Source organism: Hemicordylus capensis, chromosome 5 (genome assembly GCF_027244095.1).
Source record: "Hemicordylus capensis ecotype Gifberg chromosome 5, rHemCap1.1.pri, whole genome shotgun sequence".
Classification (NCBI taxonomy): Eukaryota; Metazoa; Chordata; class Lepidosauria; order Squamata; family Cordylidae; genus Hemicordylus; species Hemicordylus capensis.
Genome location: NC_069661.1, coordinates 32954658 through 32972897, shown reverse-complemented (window position 1 = coordinate 32972897; position 18240 = coordinate 32954658). Strand labels below are relative to the sequence as shown.

At 40.5% G+C, this 18240-nt stretch overlaps 1 protein-coding gene across 5 annotated transcripts in view; it reads left to right on the top strand.

Annotated features, from left to right (window-relative positions):
* UBE2D3 (ubiquitin conjugating enzyme E2 D3) overlaps window positions 1-5024 on the top strand; it is a 31147-nt gene extending 26123 nt beyond the window's left edge. For 3 of the 5 annotated variants that reach the window (XM_053256222.1, XM_053256221.1, XM_053256218.1), the window contains exons 5-8: window positions 1426-1531; window positions 2368-2461; window positions 2901-2950; window positions 4161-5024. In XM_053256222.1, coding sequence (XP_053112197.1) covers window positions 1426-1531; window positions 2368-2461; window positions 2901-2949 — 249 coding nt within the window. In that variant the 3' untranslated portion in view covers window position 2950; window positions 4161-5024. Of the gene's footprint in view, window positions 1-1425; window positions 1532-2367; window positions 2462-2900; window positions 2973-4160 lie in introns of all 5 variants that reach the window. The other 2 variants (XM_053256219.1, XM_053256220.1) reach the window with 2 other exon arrangements.
* The last annotated feature ends 13216 nt before the right edge of the window (window positions 5025-18240 follow it).

Here is an 18240-nt window from a genome sequence, read left to right as displayed (position 1 = left end):
GTCATTTCTTAAGTGTCTCTAACAGTCCTGTTTTAGAATTGGGTAGTCGTTATGAATCTCTGTTTGTATAGCAGTCATGGTAGTTTTAAGAAATTTTCAGTGATGACTGGGTTTGTGAAATTATCACAAAAGTCTAAATCCTGTGTGAACCAAAGATGTTTGGACTTGTCTTTTCAAAGCAAGTCCCCACATTGTACAGCAGGCCACTCTTGAAACTCAAGAAAATTCTAAAACTAGTCCATGGATGTCTGCTGTTCCAGAGGAGAAATAGTTCTATTGGCTTGCCTTTTGATAATGCTCAAGCTTTGTGATTTGTGAAAATTCAGCCACGATGCTGAATGTATTCTCCATTTTGTTCCTTGCAAGAGAGGAGACTCCACACAGCATTATCTAGAAGCAGTATAGATGTATCTGAATTTCCTGATAGTGCTCATACTTCTTTGACTTCACCTATTTCATTATTGCCCTAGAAAGCACTGAGTAAAAGGGAAGGTGAGATGAAGGCTTGATGACAATATTAAGTGGACTATCTTGTTGCAGGAAAACCATCTTCCCATTGTTCTAGGAGCTGAATAAGATGCATTTTTAGTGCTGTGTGATGTGCTTAAAAAAAAAAAATCCTGGGGAGAAAACCTCTTGTTCCTCGGGTGTCAAAAACCTGAGAAATGCTGGCTTAAGGATTGCAGGTAGTTCAAACCAAAATACAGGAGTGAGGTGGGGAGATGAAGCAACATAATTCTTGTGGTTGTCAAATTTGAAACTGAGTGCTATTTAAGAGACTAAAACTGGTTTATTGCTAGGTTCTCTAGTAGCAGGTTATACCTCCTCTGAGCATATATCTCACTGACCTGTGCTCAGGAGATAACTTTACACAACTGAAATTCAGGCTCTTAACCCTAGAAATTATAGTTGAGTTCATAGATCAAGACTCAACATGTCCATTCTTATAGCACCAGGTAGAGATGTGCAAATCTATTCAAGTTGAAAAGATTTTAGCTCGAATCTGGGTGGTTCAAAATCTAATCACCCCTGATTTGACTCTAATAGATCCAAGCACAGTTTTGAGGCCATTATTTCCAGGGAGAGCTGGACTACCGATTGGGATCAGGGGGTAGATCAGCCCTCTGCCCCAAACTTAGTGCATCAACAGGAGCTGACCCAATTGGTAGACCAGCTCTCCCCAGAAATAATGGTGCTCAAATCACTCAAATTGATTTGAGTGATTCAAGGTTAAGTCATCAAAACAGCCAGCCAAGCCAGGTGTTCTGATGAATTTATTTGATGATTTTGCAATTCAATTTGAGCTTGAATCACAATCAGATTCGTGCAGATATCTAGCACCAGCTGGGAATACTGTATGTGTATGCACTCTGACAACCAGATCAAAAAGGCATGTGTGCTAACTTGGATGTAAATTTATCCTAGGTTGCATTTACAACAAGAATTTATCATCCAAATATTAACAGTAATGGCAGCATTTGTCTCGACATTCTAAGATCACAGTGGTCTCCTGCTTTAACTATTTCTAAAGGTAGGTCAAGTATTTGGGCAAAAATACCACAACGGGGTTAATGTCTTTTTCATCTTAAATGTATGTTGATTTTCTCTTCTCCTCCATGTGTTATCATATTTGAGTTCTGTTTTGGTTTAGCATACTGGCCATGGCTACTAAAACTCCATTGTATTTGTAAAAATTTTGCTGTTCTGGATACTGGCTTTTAATTCGAGAAAATAACCTAGCTTAAGTTTTTTAGTATGCTGAATAAATGCATTCTTTAAGCTTTCTTAGTATACTGATGATGCAGTTGATGGGCACTTAATGTGGGCTATAACTACAACTGAATTTATAACCCTATGCTGGGTCAGTTGCAAGCGTTCCACTATCGAAACTTTCGAAAGCTCTTGGCTATTGATTTTTGCTTCACTGAGCTGTATCCTTGTGGTACTGACAAGTGGAATTGCCTAGATTTACAGATTATGATCTTAGTCAGGAGCAGCAGGCTTTATATTTGAACTTGGACGAATCACTTGAGCACACTGAACTTTAAGCTTTATGAACAGGCTGAGAAGAAAGTGGACAATATGGCGATTTGAGGGGGAAATCTGCTGAATTAACATTGGTGGTTATAAATTTAATTATTGTCAAAGGAAAAATCCATCTGTGTGAGACACTGGCTTTGAAAGAGCATGTAGCTATCATTATGAGCCCATTTGGTCAAGTCCTCTCTATTCTAAAAATGTTGACTGTAGATTGGAATAAAATTTGTGTGCTCGTGTTGCTAAACAGCCATGCTGGGGAGAATGTTAACTCTAAACTACTTGACAGTCGTTCAGATTTCCACATAAATGTTACTCTTGCTGTTGCAGTTCTCTTATCCATTTGTTCACTGCTATGTGACCCAAATCCAGATGATCCCTTAGTGCCAGAGATTGCACGTATCTATAAAACAGACAGAGACAAGTAAGTATAACTTGTTTGGAAAGACTGAGTTAATGGAGAGTTGTGGTCAGTAAACAGTTGAGTCACATTTGCTCATTCTGAATTGGATAGTGACTTGGGTAAAGTGTTCCACTTCTATATCCTGAAGGTTCTGGGAGAATGCTAGTATGGAAGTGTTAATTTCCACTGACCAAATTAAGTTCCCTTTTTTGGACTCGCTCATGAGCCAGTTTTTAAAAACCAAAGCAGATTTAGAGTTTGGGGGCAGGTGTTCAAGTTATCTACTATTCTTATGACTTAACTACTGCCTTTATATTTTGGACTTACCTGTGGCTGCATCAATACCTATTGGTGTTGTAACTGCTTTCTGCTTCAAGTTTGCAATCAGATCTTGCCCAGGTAGACTTAAGAGGGATCCATTGGCTTGGTTTTTTCTTACTAAATATACTTATCCAATTAGGTACAATAGGTTAGCAAGAGAGTGGACAGAGAAATACGCTATGCTGTAGGGTAAGACTGTCTGCACTTCATGGTGCGTTAATGATGTGGGGACTTCAGCACTTGAGTGCAGCATGCGTTAAGACACTGGATTAACTAACAAGAAAACAAGTGCACCACTGAACTGAAATACAAAATTTAACTGCCTGATTGGAATTCGGTGTGAGCACTGAACTATTTTTTGCATGGCGCAGCAAATACAGCCAAATGTAAGAATAGGTTTTCTAAACTTGTTGCTTCTGCGGCTACCTATTCATCTGATAAGTTGGATTTTGTTGCAAATTTAAACCAAATTGTTGAGCAGATGAAATTCCAAGTTCATGAACTACAAGAACCTACTAGGCATGTATAGATACACTAATGTCATAACTGATGAGCATGTAACTATGGCACAACTCTTACTGTGGAGTGCTGCACAAGTCTGTCTCTGTTTTTGCAAATGGTTGGCTGCATTTAGTATTAAAGGGCTTCATGACTTGTTTGTAATGTTTGCAAAGTGTGGAGTTCTGCATTATTTGACACAATGTAACTGAACATCCACTTGTACTTGCACATTGACTTACAGTATGCAGTATTTAATATATTTTGGACAAAAATGCAACGTGTGCCTTGTCATAGGGTTTTACAGATCTAGTTAGCTTGGCAATTTTAAGAGGAAATGCCGACAGTAGAAGAATGTCTGGGTGGGGATATTTTAAGGCAGGCAGAATGACTCTTCTCCCCCACAATCATAGCAATTCACAGGGCCAGGTTTGTAGAACACTGGAGTTAATGCCAGCATTGCTTCCCACTATATGCTAATTTGGAGTGCTTTGCTTGAGTCAGTTAAGGCAAATAGAAGTGTAGGGACACTGTAGGTCAGAGATTCTCATTGGTTAGATTGCTGCAAAAAAACTGTTTTGTTTAAAGCTGTGAACTTAAAGAGATGAAACTAGGATAAACTGCTCCTGTATCAAGAAGTGTATAATAGATTTTCAAGTTTCTACCTGAAATCAGCAACTACTTGGCTTCACTGTGTTATGAGTTTGCCTATTTGAGTGAAATGTGGCTTCCAGTTAGTAAGGGTTATTTTTCTAGGATTCTTAGGAATACATAGGTAGCATATAAATGAGCATGTTCCTAGGGAGTGGAAAGCATATTTCAATGTGTGTAAATACCTTAACCTTGTATTGCTGATAGATTCGGGTTTCACTGATTTGCTTAACATATTCTCTTTTTACAGGTACAACAGAATATCTCGGGAATGGACTCAGAAGTATGCCATGTGATGCTACCTTAAAAGTCAGAATAACCTGCATTATAGCTGGAATAAACTTTAAATTACTGTTCCTTTTTGATTTTCTTATCCGGCTGCTCCCCTATCAGACCTCATCTTTTTTTTTTTTTATTTACCTCTATCCATTCATGCACATGCTCATCTGAGAAGACTTTAGCTCTTCCAGCTTTGGACAATAACTGCTTTTTAGAATCTGTAAAGTAGTTATACAAGAACAATTGCCCAAGATTCAGAATTCTTTAAATGGAGCATGTGTGTTGTGGCCAATGTCTTCACTCTAACTTGGTTATGAGATTGAAATCATTCCTCACTGCTCTAACAGTTCTACTGAAGATATCACCCAAAGGGAGGGGAGATGGATGTTTCAGATTGCTCACATCACAAGGAAATAACATTGCTGTAGCATCATCCATCTTGTTTTAAAACCTTCCAGTGTTAGAGACTGAGGTTTCATGACATACTTGTGCTCATAACTGGTGTGGCTGGAGAATTGGTACAGAACTTGTAGCATCAGCAGAACAGAACACGTGATGTATCTTATGCATGTCAATAAAGGAATGACCAGTTCTTGTTCTACAGAGAATGGAAATTGGAAGTCCAACATCCCTTGTATTCCAAAATAGGGTCTCGGAACATTTTTGTAACTCATTTAAATTTTGTTAGGATGCTTGGAGCTATTAGTTAATCTATCTTCCACAACAGTTTAATATAGCACTGAATAAATGATGCAAGTTGTCAATGGATGAGTGATCAACTAATAGCTCTCCTAGTAATTGATTTTATTTTCTTCAATAAAGTTACATAAACCAATGAGTTAGCTGCCTGGATTAATCAATATGGGAAACAATCTTTTGTAAAAGCAGAGGTGGTTTTTGTATATACTTGTTGGGATTTGCCTCATTGTTTGACATCAAATAATGATGTGAAGTTAGTAGAGTGAACCTTTTGCCATGTTCAGTTATAATACTTGGTCTGTTTTCAGGTTGACACATTGATCAGCCCTGGAGTATGCACAACTAATAAGCTAATCTAGTAGTGTAGACTTTAGTGTGCTACACAAGATACTGGGAGCCAAGAGTTCAAATGTGGACTTGGAGCCCAGTTGATATATGTACTGGTGTATTTTGGAGAAACTTCCATGTGCACCCAGCTTGTTGACTGAGAAGCTTTTCTTCACAGTGTACATTTGACAGCTGAAAGATCATTATGTGGGAGTAATGAGGCAAAAATTTCAAAATAAAGTACTGTTTTGATGTGGGAATTGTCATGAGGTTGTGTTGAAGTGACTTTTCAATGTGGGATGTTTACTATCAATTGAAGGACTACCTACCATGCTGCCACTTACATTATGAACATTTTTGTTGCAGTGGTCACTCTTATTTCTGGTGACTAAAATGAATGAATAAAATCATTGCTATTAGGTTTTTGTTTGGAGAAGCACAGTCCTGTGCCACTCATTCTTTTTAGTAATTAAGGTATTGGTTATCTTTCTCCTCTCCTACACTCATGATTTTGTGTCCATCCTCGTCTATAGCTCAGCATTTTCTAGTCCTGTACTCAATTTGTGCTTCTGTGACTTTCTAGCTCCACTTCTGGCACTGCTTATAGTTCTGTGCATCCTAATTCCTTGTCTCCACATAATTGTGGGAACCTAGATGTAAAATAAATGTTAAACTGTAACTTTTATAAAAGTGAAATATGTAGTTTGACCATGGTTTGTTTCAATTTTAAAGCATGGTGAAAACCTACCTTTGGGAGCATTCAGTTGCCTATTCAAGATAAGCTCATCACAGCTGAGCATATTTTGCCGTGGGAACCCAAAACGTGCTTTCAAGCATATTTTCCCTGCTGCTATTACAAGACAACTTTAGGAGACAAAGAAGTATTACTTGCAAAATGGGACTAGTTTCTAGAGTGAGGCTTTTCTGTTCAATTTGCAATACACAATTTGTACTAGGTAGAGTGACACCTTTGTAAAAAATGTTGAATATTTTTGGGAAACAAAAAAGATCTAAGCAAAGCATTGCATTTGCCTTATTTCAAGGGTGAAATTTTGATATGTGATGCTTTTCCTATAGAGGTCAATAGGACTTTGACTGGATTGTGGCTGCAGTTCTAAGCACACCTGGAAATAAATTCCATAGAAAGAAACACTCATAGAAACATGTTTTGGATTGAGGAGTAAAGTTAAACAGACTGTTTTGGGCTCAGACAACACTATGTAAAAAAGTTAAGCTTTTAATTACTACCTTATAATCAAATACATTTCCTCATCATGCTTCTAAAAGTCTAGATTGCTGCTCTTTTGAGAGACTGACTGCTGAAACTGTGCTTAGCAAATATTGTCATGTATAATCTGTGGACAAATTTGAACAAAGCTATTAACATGACCAGTGTTGAAGGAATAATTCTTCTGTTCTGTAGTGTCTGCTTGCTGAAGCTCCAAATATCCTATCAATCTGAAGTCTCTAGACATCTGCATATAGAAAACATAAATGAGCAGTCATTGTAGGAGAGGAACCACTACCAACCTTTGTTCATATAGTGCAGTTTCTTACTGAAGAGGGCGAAAATATCAGGCCGTATGTTGTGCACAATTTACTACCTCATAGTAGCAGTGAATTAAGCTATTGCTCTACCTTAAGTCAAGCAAAGGTTTACACGCATGTAGGTTTTGATGTTTGAAAGTTGCAATTTCAGAAATTTCCTGACTTAGTCGAAGTAGCTTATTGCTGCCAGTTTTAATACATTCTCCCTCCAGGAGGAGGTATTGCCCATCAGTAGGCACTTTCTCTTCACACATGGCTAGCTGATAAAAAATATCTGTATATATTGAGATCTTAACCTGTATTCAAATAACTTGATTGCTGCTCAAAACCATGTTTGTCTTAAAGTCAAAGTCTATACCTACTGACCTCTTTCGAATAGCTAAGATACACTTGATTCCATCAGGTACCTCAGCCTTTGATTGCTTTTCAGATATTAGTTAGCAATATCTGCTACTTTAATTGTAGCAGAATAAGAAATCGAATGAGATTATCCTTCCACTTGAGCGATTCCAAGTAACTGTGCTACTGTGACTTCCCCGAAAAAAGAATTACTTGGTATTATGGGCCTAACCAATATAGGGACCACTTACAGGTGAAACTTGGAAAATTAGAATATCGTGCAAAAGTCCATTAATTTCAGTAATGCAAATTAAAAGGTGAAACTGATATATGAGACAGACGCATTACATGCAAAGCAAGATAAGTCAAGCCTTAATTTGTTATAATTGTGATGATCATGGCATACAGCTCATGAAAACCCCAAATCCACAATCTCAGAAAATTAGAATATTACATGGAACCAAGAAGACAAGGATTGAAGAATAGAACAATATCGGACCTCTGAAGAGTATACAGTGTACTGTGCTTGACTGGCCAGCAAACTCGCCTGACCCCGACCCCGACCCCATAGAGAATCTATGGGGCATTGCCGAGAGAAGGATGAGAGACATGAGACCAAACAATGCAGAATTGCTGAAGGCCGCTAATGAAGCATCCTGGTCTTCCATAACACCTCATCAGTGCCACAGGCTGATAGCATCCATGCCACGCCGCATTGAGGCAGTAATTGCTGCAAAAGGGGCCCAAACCAAGTACTGAATATATATGCATGCTTATACATTTCAGAGGTCCGATATTGTTCTATTCTTCAATCCTCGTCTTCTTGGTTCCATGTAATATTCTAATTTTCTGAGATTGTGGATTTAGGGTTTTCATGAGCTGTACGCCATGATCATCACAATTATAACAAATTAAGGCTTGACTTATCTCGCTTTGCATGTAATGCGTCTGTCTCATATCAGTTTCACCTTTTAATTTGCATTACTGAAATTAATGGACTTTTGCACGATATTCTAATTTTCCAAGTTTCACCTGTAAGTCTTATCTATGTTCTATTGGACTGAGGTGACATGAAATGGTAAGTAAATCCTTACGTTTGAATGCTCCTTAGACTCTGGCTTAAGCATCTGCAGAGAGGAAACTGTTGGATATTGTTCCCTTGATATGCTAATTTGTAGGTAGCTGCTTATGTGGGACAGCATTAAAGACATTCCCCACTTGTAGCTTGAAATGAGAGAATGAACTCGTCTCATTCTACATATGTATACCAGCCATCCAGCTTATAAATGGAAATGCTAAAAGCAATAACAGTTTGCTCATGTTGAGATGAGCATCACCATCCTGCTTGTCTTGCACTTCTACCCTCCAAGGAGCTCCAAGTGGTAATGTATATGGAAACTGTCTCTTGAGTCATGCACCAGCCTTGTGACTTGCTTAAGGCTACCTGGGGGGGCATGAGTGTGGATGTAGAGTCCAGGTCTACAGAACCACTCTGATTCACTAGCTTCATAGGCTGATTTCTTCAGCTATATTAAGGTACATCCAGTGGCATGCTGCTCTAAACACTACAATATATCTGCTTGCTTCCCGTTTACAATGCTGATAAACATTTATTTTGTTCTGTACTAAAATATTTATTGGCTAGTATGCCAAGATTTTTCATGCAGTTATCAATCCTGTTTTCCTTTTGGGTTCTGTTAATGTAACTCTACGGCAATCGTTCTTACTCTACTGCCTAAACACTCGGAAAAGCAAGAGAACAATTTCTACAGCTGCATAGGAATTATAGGGTATTATTGCCTTCACACCAATCCTGGAGACTGCCAATTCATTCTCTTTACCTTTAGAATACTGGTCTTCACAGGAAGATGTAGTCGATACTTTGCTAAAGAATATTCACTTACTGTAGTCTTAAGGCATAAACTGCAGTTCAACATTTGGGTGGAAGAAATGAGATTTGAATGTTACTATTTAACACATACTTTAAACTATTGAATCTTAGATTCAAAATGAGAAAAACACTTTGAGAGTCCTTTCACTTGCATAAGTGAAAACTATTAGCACAATAAAAGGTGTAGCTGTTGGAAAGTGCCACACTAGAAAATTCTTAGTTCTGTGCCATTCCAGTATACCAGAGCCTATATGAGATCTAGCCTTTGAGACCAAATGTTTTTAGTGGGTGTTTATCCCTAGTCAGCAACTAGCATTATTGACCACTTGAAGTAGATGGATGGTAGGTCTGGGTTTTGTTATGTATTTTCCCACAACTTGCTGTTAATAGTGGTGGTTGCTTTAGCCACTGCTGCTTCCACACATCCCCCTTGCTTCTGAATTGGCAGATGAGTGAGCCAACTGATGCTTGGCTGGATTTTGTCATGAAGCCTCCAGTTGCTGATTCCTAAGATATTCAGTTGGCTGTTGGAGATGGCATCTGCAGCCCTAAGCATAATTCATGGCAATACAGTGGCTTATGGATCAGGGTTGTTACCTTGGGAGGAGAATTGGATGCCTTTTAACAGTTGCATGATAGGCAGAACTTCAACTGATGGACTGTATCTTCATTTGAGGGAATAGCCATGGAATTGACCTGCAGGCAGATGGCCCTACCCTCTACTTACAAAAGTATCAATGCTTTTGTTGAGACCTCGGAGGTCTTGGTTTGTTCTCTGTGTTGCCTGGTCTCCTGTTTCCTGGAAATAACTTGGCAGAGTCCAATATCCTTTTTATAGATCTAGTTAAATCACCCTGCAAAGACATGCTGCTACTACTCATGGGCAGGGGTGCCTTTTTACAGTAGTGTATAAAAGGGAATCAGCCTGTCATGTTCCTATAATGCTGGAAAAATTGTATTGCTCGGAGCTATACTTTAAAGTTAACCCCTGTGGTTTTCACTATTGTCTACTAACTGGTTCATAAGCACTTATCAATCCTTGCTCTTCTCTTGGTGAGGAGTTGCTGTATTATATAGAGTTGCTCCCTGTTACGCAACTGCTCTCTAGTGTTGCTTTCCGCTGCTTGAGATTATTTTTATAGAAGGGATAGCACTGGTTTCCTTTTAGAAGTTAAAATGAAATATGGCAGAGGAAGTATGTGACTTCCTAGTGCACCTGTTATTACCACTTCTGTGTAACATCGGGAGCAGTTGTGAAAGTTTGAAGTTTATATTACACCTTCTTTAGGACACCCTAAAACTTTGCTATTAGTAGACAGTGAGTTTTGATGAGCCCATACACACTTCTAGAAAAGGACCCATGAATGGCTTTTGATTCACATTTGGCGTCTAGCTAGTTGTTTAGAGATTGAAATAAATTTACCCTTCAGCCAGTTTGAATGATTCTTGTTTTTAGAGTTTTATCCTTGCTGTGTTCTGCTTTCCCCTATGGTATGTAGCTTAGCTTGTTTGTGTAAGAGCTGGATTGTGGCGGTGAACTGTTTTGGCATGGGATGTTTGGTGTCCCACTAGTGATTAGAATATCTAAAAATGGGTTGAGTTGTGTCGCTTGCCCCCTCTTTTTTTTTCTGGCAGGGCATAACTAGAAACTTGTAACAGTCAACACCTTTTTCTCATATGGAAACGAGATGATAAATGCTTTATTTCTGAATTTGTCACAGAACCAGTGTCTGTCATGCAGTCTTTGTTGTGTATGCGGCTTAGGGCACACCATAACATTTAGGTTAAAACCTAGGATTTGTATGCATAGGTTAGTTTTTTAATTATAGAAGAAAAGGTAAGCAGGAGGAGCTTCATGACATCCACACAGCTACCCCTGATGTTTTCTATCTCAATTGAGCCAGATCATTACTTCCTCCATAATGTGCTTCAAAATCATAGATAAAGGGACTGGACCTTTCAAGTACGGAGACTAAACATAACATGTGAACGTGGCAGCAGGTAGCTGACTGTATTATGCAGATTCACCCATCAAACGGTTAGGATTGGATATGGTTTCTGTGTTGCTGCGTTCACATGTTCATTGCATATAAAGTAGTACACTTCCTCTCTGTACATTTCCCTCTCATTTGAGGGAACTTGTACCCAGGTTCACTTTTAAAATGAACACATGTACATGTGTACACATGTAATGCCTGAATAGGGTTTTGAATATGTGAAAAGGCCCCTCATAGGTGAGCAATCCTGACACTAAGAAAGAGCTAGATTAGGTGACTTGCAGGTACTTCAGAACCCTACACATTTCTTACCTGTGATGGTGGCGCTGGCTCTTTAAAATTTATTTGGTATATGTATATCTTGTTTTTACATGGTGTTCTCAGTAATTTACCATTTAGCTAGCTGAGTACTTGCTTAGCTTCAGTCAAACACATCTGTTCTCAAACTGGGCCCCCTGCTACCTTAATTTATCTTTGTGAAATTACTCTTTTGGGAAACAGCACAAACCACTTCCTGTGTAAGATTCTTCCTGTTTCAAAATCAAGTGAGGCAGATTGTAGTTATTAACCACTTGTATTTCAGTAAATTGGGAAGGTTTTTTTGTGTTAAAAGCATAGCAATGGGACTGGGAAACTGATACTGTTCTCAGTTCTTTTTGCTCTTGGATTATTTTTGTTGGAATAAAATGGGAAAGAAGCAATGCTCTGCTAAATTACGACCACACTTACCAATGTGGGGGAAGAGTATAAGCGTGAGAACTGAAATGGCTGTGAGCTACACAGACTCAGCGTAGCAATATGCAAATGATTAGTGAAGCTTGTCCTGTGTTCCTCTTGTGGAAGATTGCATCTAAGCAGAATTGCAAGAGGAGTTGGAGTGACGAGGTGCGAGTGAGCAGTTTAATAGGCTGGATTGAATGCGGATATTAACCCTGTAACTCTTAAAAGGATAAAAGTTGCAAGGATGTGATATGCTGATCCTTATCTTATTAGCCTTGCAGCTGGCTGCTGTTGTTAACCAGTTTGTGTCAGGGTTGTGTGATTGCTACACCTTCATAATAGTTTATTTCAAGAGATCTGGCCGTAAGGTTTTTTAAAAAACAACAAAACCCAAACTTTTTGTTCTGTTGTACACTTCTTATTTTTTGTGCTGTTGAATTACTTCTCATAATCAACATTCCAACAGACAGCAATAAATTTCATACAAATGATGAATTTTGCTTTGGATAAGCTACATGTTAAATTGGGATTTTTTGCCTTGAGTCCCCAGATGATGGAAGGGGAGGGACTTTGGGAGGGGAGGGTCAACCCTTTGTTTCCATCTGCATTCTTCCCACAGCTGCTATTTGCTTATGTTTGTTGGTTTGCTGATTTCTAACCCTCTTGATTTCCTGTTCATTTTACCTGCTGGCATGCTAAATTGAAAGTTCCTTTACTTTTTTTTTTTTTAGTATGATTCTCTATTTTGAACTAGGCAACAGTTGAAGGGCCACAGTGTTGGTTCTGCCCACTAATCAAGCAAAGATTTGGCCAAAGGTTCCTTATCAATCCCATTTCTACAGCAACCAGGGCTTTGGAAGAGACTTTCCCATATTATGTGCCTTGGCTGCCTACTCCCCTGGGTGAGAAGAACCAGGCAAATGGCTCTGCTCAGATGTATAAGGGAAGAGCTCTGCCAAGGGCACTGTTGCTTGTCATGTAGTATAGGGAAGAGCTACTTTGCACATCCATTGCAAGAGCATTTTAGGTGCATAACAGGGTTGGCCTCAGAAGCCATTAGGGGGCCAGATGGCCTCTAATTGCTTAGCCTTAGGTAGGACTGTCCATGATTTGCCAGTTTTAAAAGTAGCAATTCTGGTTGAACATTTGGTGACTCTACTGGTCTCCCTCTCCCTCTCCCTGAAATGTGAATGTCTGCAGAAGCTCATGAACAACGTGATGATGGTTATAAAGCAAGTTTACTTTGAGAACACAAGACCAAAGGTTCATCTGGTCTAGTATCTCCCCCTCATCATGGCCAGCCAGACACTTAGGGGAAGCGCAAAGCAGTATTCAAAGCTCCTCAATATTTTACACCCAGCCACTAAACATGGAAGTTCCGTTAAGCTACCAGGGCTAATAGCTGCTGAGGGACCTATTCATGTTGTTGCATAATGCCCCTTTAAAGCCATCTTATTTATTTATTGTTTCTCTGTGTAAACCGCCCTGAGCCATTTTTGGAGGGGCAGTATAGAAATTGAATGAATCTATGAATCTATGCAGTGGCCATTACTGCATCAAGTGACAGTGAATTTCATATGGATTATCTGAAGTGCTTTGTTTGTCCTGAGTCTACTGCATGTCAATCATATTGGGCAAAGCTGAGTTCTAATGGTGTCCTAGTATTTTAGTAGCTATTTTGTTTGGCTGAATTTAGATTTTAATGCTTGTCACTCCAAACTCTTGGGAGGGGTGGATTGGAAATAGAAATAGTGAAATAAACAAGTACGTCACATATTGAAGTACTGTACGAATATTCATACAAATTAAATATTTAAGTGATAGTTCTGATGCTGCTAGCATCTACCTAACCTTACCAACAAATTAAGGAGTTAAATTATTGGCCATATTAAACTCTTATCTGTTCTATGGATAAACAGCAGGCAGGAAGAAAGCAGCTGCCTTCTGCTCAAGCTGCTGGCATGAGATAAGCAAAGCTAGTTTTTCTGCTAGAAGGAAACTGGCCTAGGCTGAAGTTTGCTTTCATGAGAGGATAAGCAAGGATTTCAGTGTGTGTTGTGGAGGTGGTGGGGGGAGGTCTCACACCCAATAGTAATTAGATGTTTTGTTGAGCTGTTCTTGAGTAACAGCACTGACTCTGTTATTAATAGTGACAATATTTGTTTCCAAGGAGTTCAGGGAGGAATACATAGGATTATCCCATTTTTATTGGGGTTGGGTGCATTTTACCAGGAACTTGTAGGCCCTAGCCTGAGCTGTATGGCTGCTGTCATGAGGAAAACATGAAGCTAAATTGTAGATCACCTTCGAAGATGCTTATGTGAACTGATTTTCCTGTATCTCTATGGGGCTTCCACATCATCTGACAGATCTGATAGAGCCAATCAAAAGCAGTGTGGTAGCAAGCAACATGCTGAATAGTGAGTTTTTGGTTGGTCCAGGTAAGGCCCTCCTGTAGATGCAGAGAGGGCAGGGTCAGGGGCGTAACTCCCATTAGGCAAGGGGAGACAGTCATCTTGGGGCCCCATGCCTCGAGGGGCCCCCCAGAGGCACATCACATGACTCCCCGCCCACCCATGTTGCACCCCCTATGAATTATGTTGAGTCTCTTGGAGATCGACAGTAGCAGAGAGTAGAAGAGAGTAAAAAACCTAGATTCAATGTGAACTAGATATTCACCGTATTCAAAATGGGGATGTGAGTGTGAGTGCACTATATATTGTGAAGTGTGTTTGTGTGTGTATATCAGTGAGGGGCCCATTTTAAAATCTTGTCTCTGGGCCCACTCCAACCTTGCTGTGCCCCTGGGCAGGGTGGTGATGCCAAGAAATACTAGCACTTCTAGGCATGTCCTCTCAAAAACTACAAGTCCCAGAGTTCCTTAGTTCCTGCTAGTATTTCCTATATATAGCCAGGAGGACCAACAGGAGCTGGTATCCAAAGGGCAGCTGGACAGTCAGAGGCATAACATTCAGGAACATTTAGAGGATGGAGGAAGCCACAGCTGATGGTAGGATTCACAGGCCTTAGAAAATGTGTGAGTAAATGAGTTTGGCTAAGGGCACAGAATTGGCGGTAGGTACCAGGAACAGAGGATTGATAATATCCACCAGCCCCACTGATCACACTACGAAGGTGTGAGCACACACATTCCACCTACCCCTTTCTGGGGTGCTGTTGCATGCTGCATAATCATAGGATGGGGTGGAGTGTCTGAACGCAATCATTGTGGGATTTAAGTAGGTTAAAGCAGCATTTACACTGTGTGATAAGGGGCATCTAGGACATCTCCCCCCCCCATGTGATTATGTTGTGGCAGGATGTGGAGAGGAGAGCTGGTCTTGTGGTAGCAGGCATGACTTGTCCCCTTAGCTAAGCAGGGTTTGCCCTGGTTGTATATGAATGGGAGACTAGAAGTGTGAGCACTGTAAGATATTCCCTTTAGGGGATGGATCCGCTCTGGAAAGAGCAGAAGGTTCCAGGTTTCCTCCTTGGCATCTCCAAGATAGGGCTGAGGGAGATTCCTGCCTGCAACTTTGGAGAAGCCATTGTCAATCTGTGAAGACAATACTGAGCTAGATAGGCCAATGGTCTGACTTGGTATATGGCAGATTCCTATGTTTCTATGGATGCTCTGGCCCACTACATGATTTGCCAGGGCTGGTGGATGCTATCGTTCTAGCCATCACTCTCTCTAAAGGGCAGAATGCCATACTGCCATGCCTGCCTATAGGTACAAACTGGGAGCTTAAACACCAAGCAATCCGCCCAGTTTTTCAAAATAAAAAAGGTTGTGCAGGAAGTGTCACAAACTTGTACTGGGCCCACAGTGATGAAGTTTAGGTTCTGTCCCGCATGACTGGTTGCTCTTGAAGACTAGAACCAAGGAAGCAGATTTAGACTAGATCTTAGGAACAATTTCCTCACTGTAAGAACTGTTCAACCATGGAACGGTCTGCCTTGTGCAGCTGGAGGCTCTTTGCTGGAAGCTTTCCAATGGAGGCTGGACAACACTCTCTCGGGGATGCTGTGGTAGTTTCCTGCATGGAGCAAGGGATTGGACCAGAACCTCTGGGGAATACCTGTGCACAATAACTGGGTGAGGAGGAGTCAGTCACAAAATGGCAGCTTGTATGCAAATTAACATCAACATAAGTGATTTTAACATCAAAATACCTGAATTACAGGATAATTTTGGTGCAGGACATAGGAACATAGGAAGCTGCCATATACTGAGTCAGACCATTGTTTGGTCTAGCTCAGTATTGTCTTCAAGACGGGCAGTGGCTTCTCCAAGGTTGCAGGCAGGAATCTCTCTCAGCCCTATCTTGGAAATGCTGCCAGGGAGGGAACTTGGAACCTTCTGCTCTTCCCAGAGTGGCTCCATCTCCTAAGGGGAATATCTTACAGTGCTCACACTTCTAGTCTCCCATTCATATACAACCAGGGCAGACCCTGCTTAGCTAAGGGGACAAGTCATGCTTGCTACCACAAGACCAGGACAGTAGGGGAGCAAGAGAAGCTGCTTTCTGGGAGAAGACACTGGAGAGGAATTAATGAGAAAATAAAAGAAACCTGAAGGGCTGGGGAGGGCGGGGGGAGAGAGAGAAACTGGAGAGCTGCTTCAGATAAACTCAGGAACTGCCAGTAGCTTCTGAGCTATCTAATACCTACCCCTAGATAGCCATGTCTTTGCATAAAGTGTCTTTATGCCTTTTTTAAAAAAGGAAATCCAAGGTTTTTTTAGCCTGTGCACATGCTGGAGGAGTCTTTTCTCCCGAAATAATTCACTTTTTAATTGAGGCTACCACAATCAGAGTTGGTAACTACAAATGTTGACTTTGAAGCCTTTTAAGTGTGTCTTTTTCAAATGGATTGGTTTGATTTTAATACCCTTTAACATTCATAAGGCCCCTCAAGGAGTATTTGCCACAGGCAGTCAGGATTCAAAGTATAAGGGATTTTCTTCCTGATAAGGTTGTGCTGGGATAAGAGTTTTCTGAAGTGATGACATATTCCACCTCCTCTGCAGGATAATAAATGATAAAGAGCAGGGCATGTTTTGAAAGTCTGTAATAGAATATGGAATGTGAATACATATACTGAAAAATACTCTGTAAAGTTGAATGAAGTGTGGCTATTGCCCCATAAATGGGAAGTGAAATATATGCTACTTCCTCTTCTGCTTTTTAGCTCTTGCACCAACTTTCAGAGGTCCTTCTACAAGCTCCAGTCCAGTCTCCCTACTGGAATTTTTCTCCCACAGTGCTTGAAGCAGTGTAGCAAGCTGCTGTTTCTATTCTGGTGTGCAGTGTGCCACACACCAATCACCTTCAACATCCCTGGTCTCAGCTCCCCACAGTGGTGGAGCACACCTCAATATCTCTCTCAACATCCACCCACTGATCTGCCCTCCAACCCCAATTTCGCACTTTATCGTTGCAGAGGCTAGTCTGATCATCTGGATGGTGAGGCAGGAAAAGGTATCTACTGCTGGAGGCAGCGGCTTCACCATGCCTCATGTGCTGTCAGTTCCAGAAAACTCAAGGGGATGGATCTTGAAGCTCATCACTCACACATGTTCTGTGGCCAATGTATGGCTGTATTTAGTTGCTTAGTTAAGCTGCTCCTACAGAGCTCTGTCAGATGAATTGGAAATTAGGAGCTAACTTCAGCCTTGTGAGGATAAGAAGTACCTCACTCAGCTACACAAACTGATACTGCTGCGTAGTTTCACCCTAGTGTGTATCTTCCCTACCAATCACCTTTTAGCTCAGATCCATGCTAGGCAATGTGGATTTCTAAATGGGATGGGTACCATGTGCGAATAACCACTGCACAACTGCAGGCTGTGTGGATCGCAAAGCAAAACAAAACAAAGCACTCCTGAAAACAGAAAGGTAGCATGTCAGGGAGTAGTCTGTATTGGTATGTTCTGCTTGTGGAGAATACTCTGTTTGTAATCCCTGCTAACTGGGCAAAGAGGCACATTTTTAACATGGTGATTCTCTTTATTTAGCAGGGGGAGAGTAACTGGCCCTATTGATCCCCAGCACAGTACCTCCAGTGACTGTTGCTGGTGTCTATCTTGTGTTGCTTTTTAGACTGTGAGCCCTTTGGGGACATGGATCCAATTAATTAATTTAATTAATTCTCTATGTAAACCGCTTTGGAAACGTTTGTTGAAAAGTGATATATAAATATTTGTTGTTGTGCAGGGAATTTGTTTTTAATATAGGGGGGCATTCAAACATGAAACCTCTCACCTTTCAGCAGCTTGAACTGTCAGTCTAGAAACAAACAACAAACCTGGCCTTTGGAGAGAATGGCTGAGGTGCACTATCAAACCCTGTGTTGCTATCCATGCTTGGGATGACAGAACTAAAGGTAGATCTAAAGCTGCTGACCAGTCAGCCCTTGCTTAGTGCAGAATTGAGCTTTTGTTAGAAATTTAGAAGGGTGGCTATATTATTCTGTTACAGCAAACACACACACGAAGAGCCAGCTTTTGGGCACATTACAGACTGCCG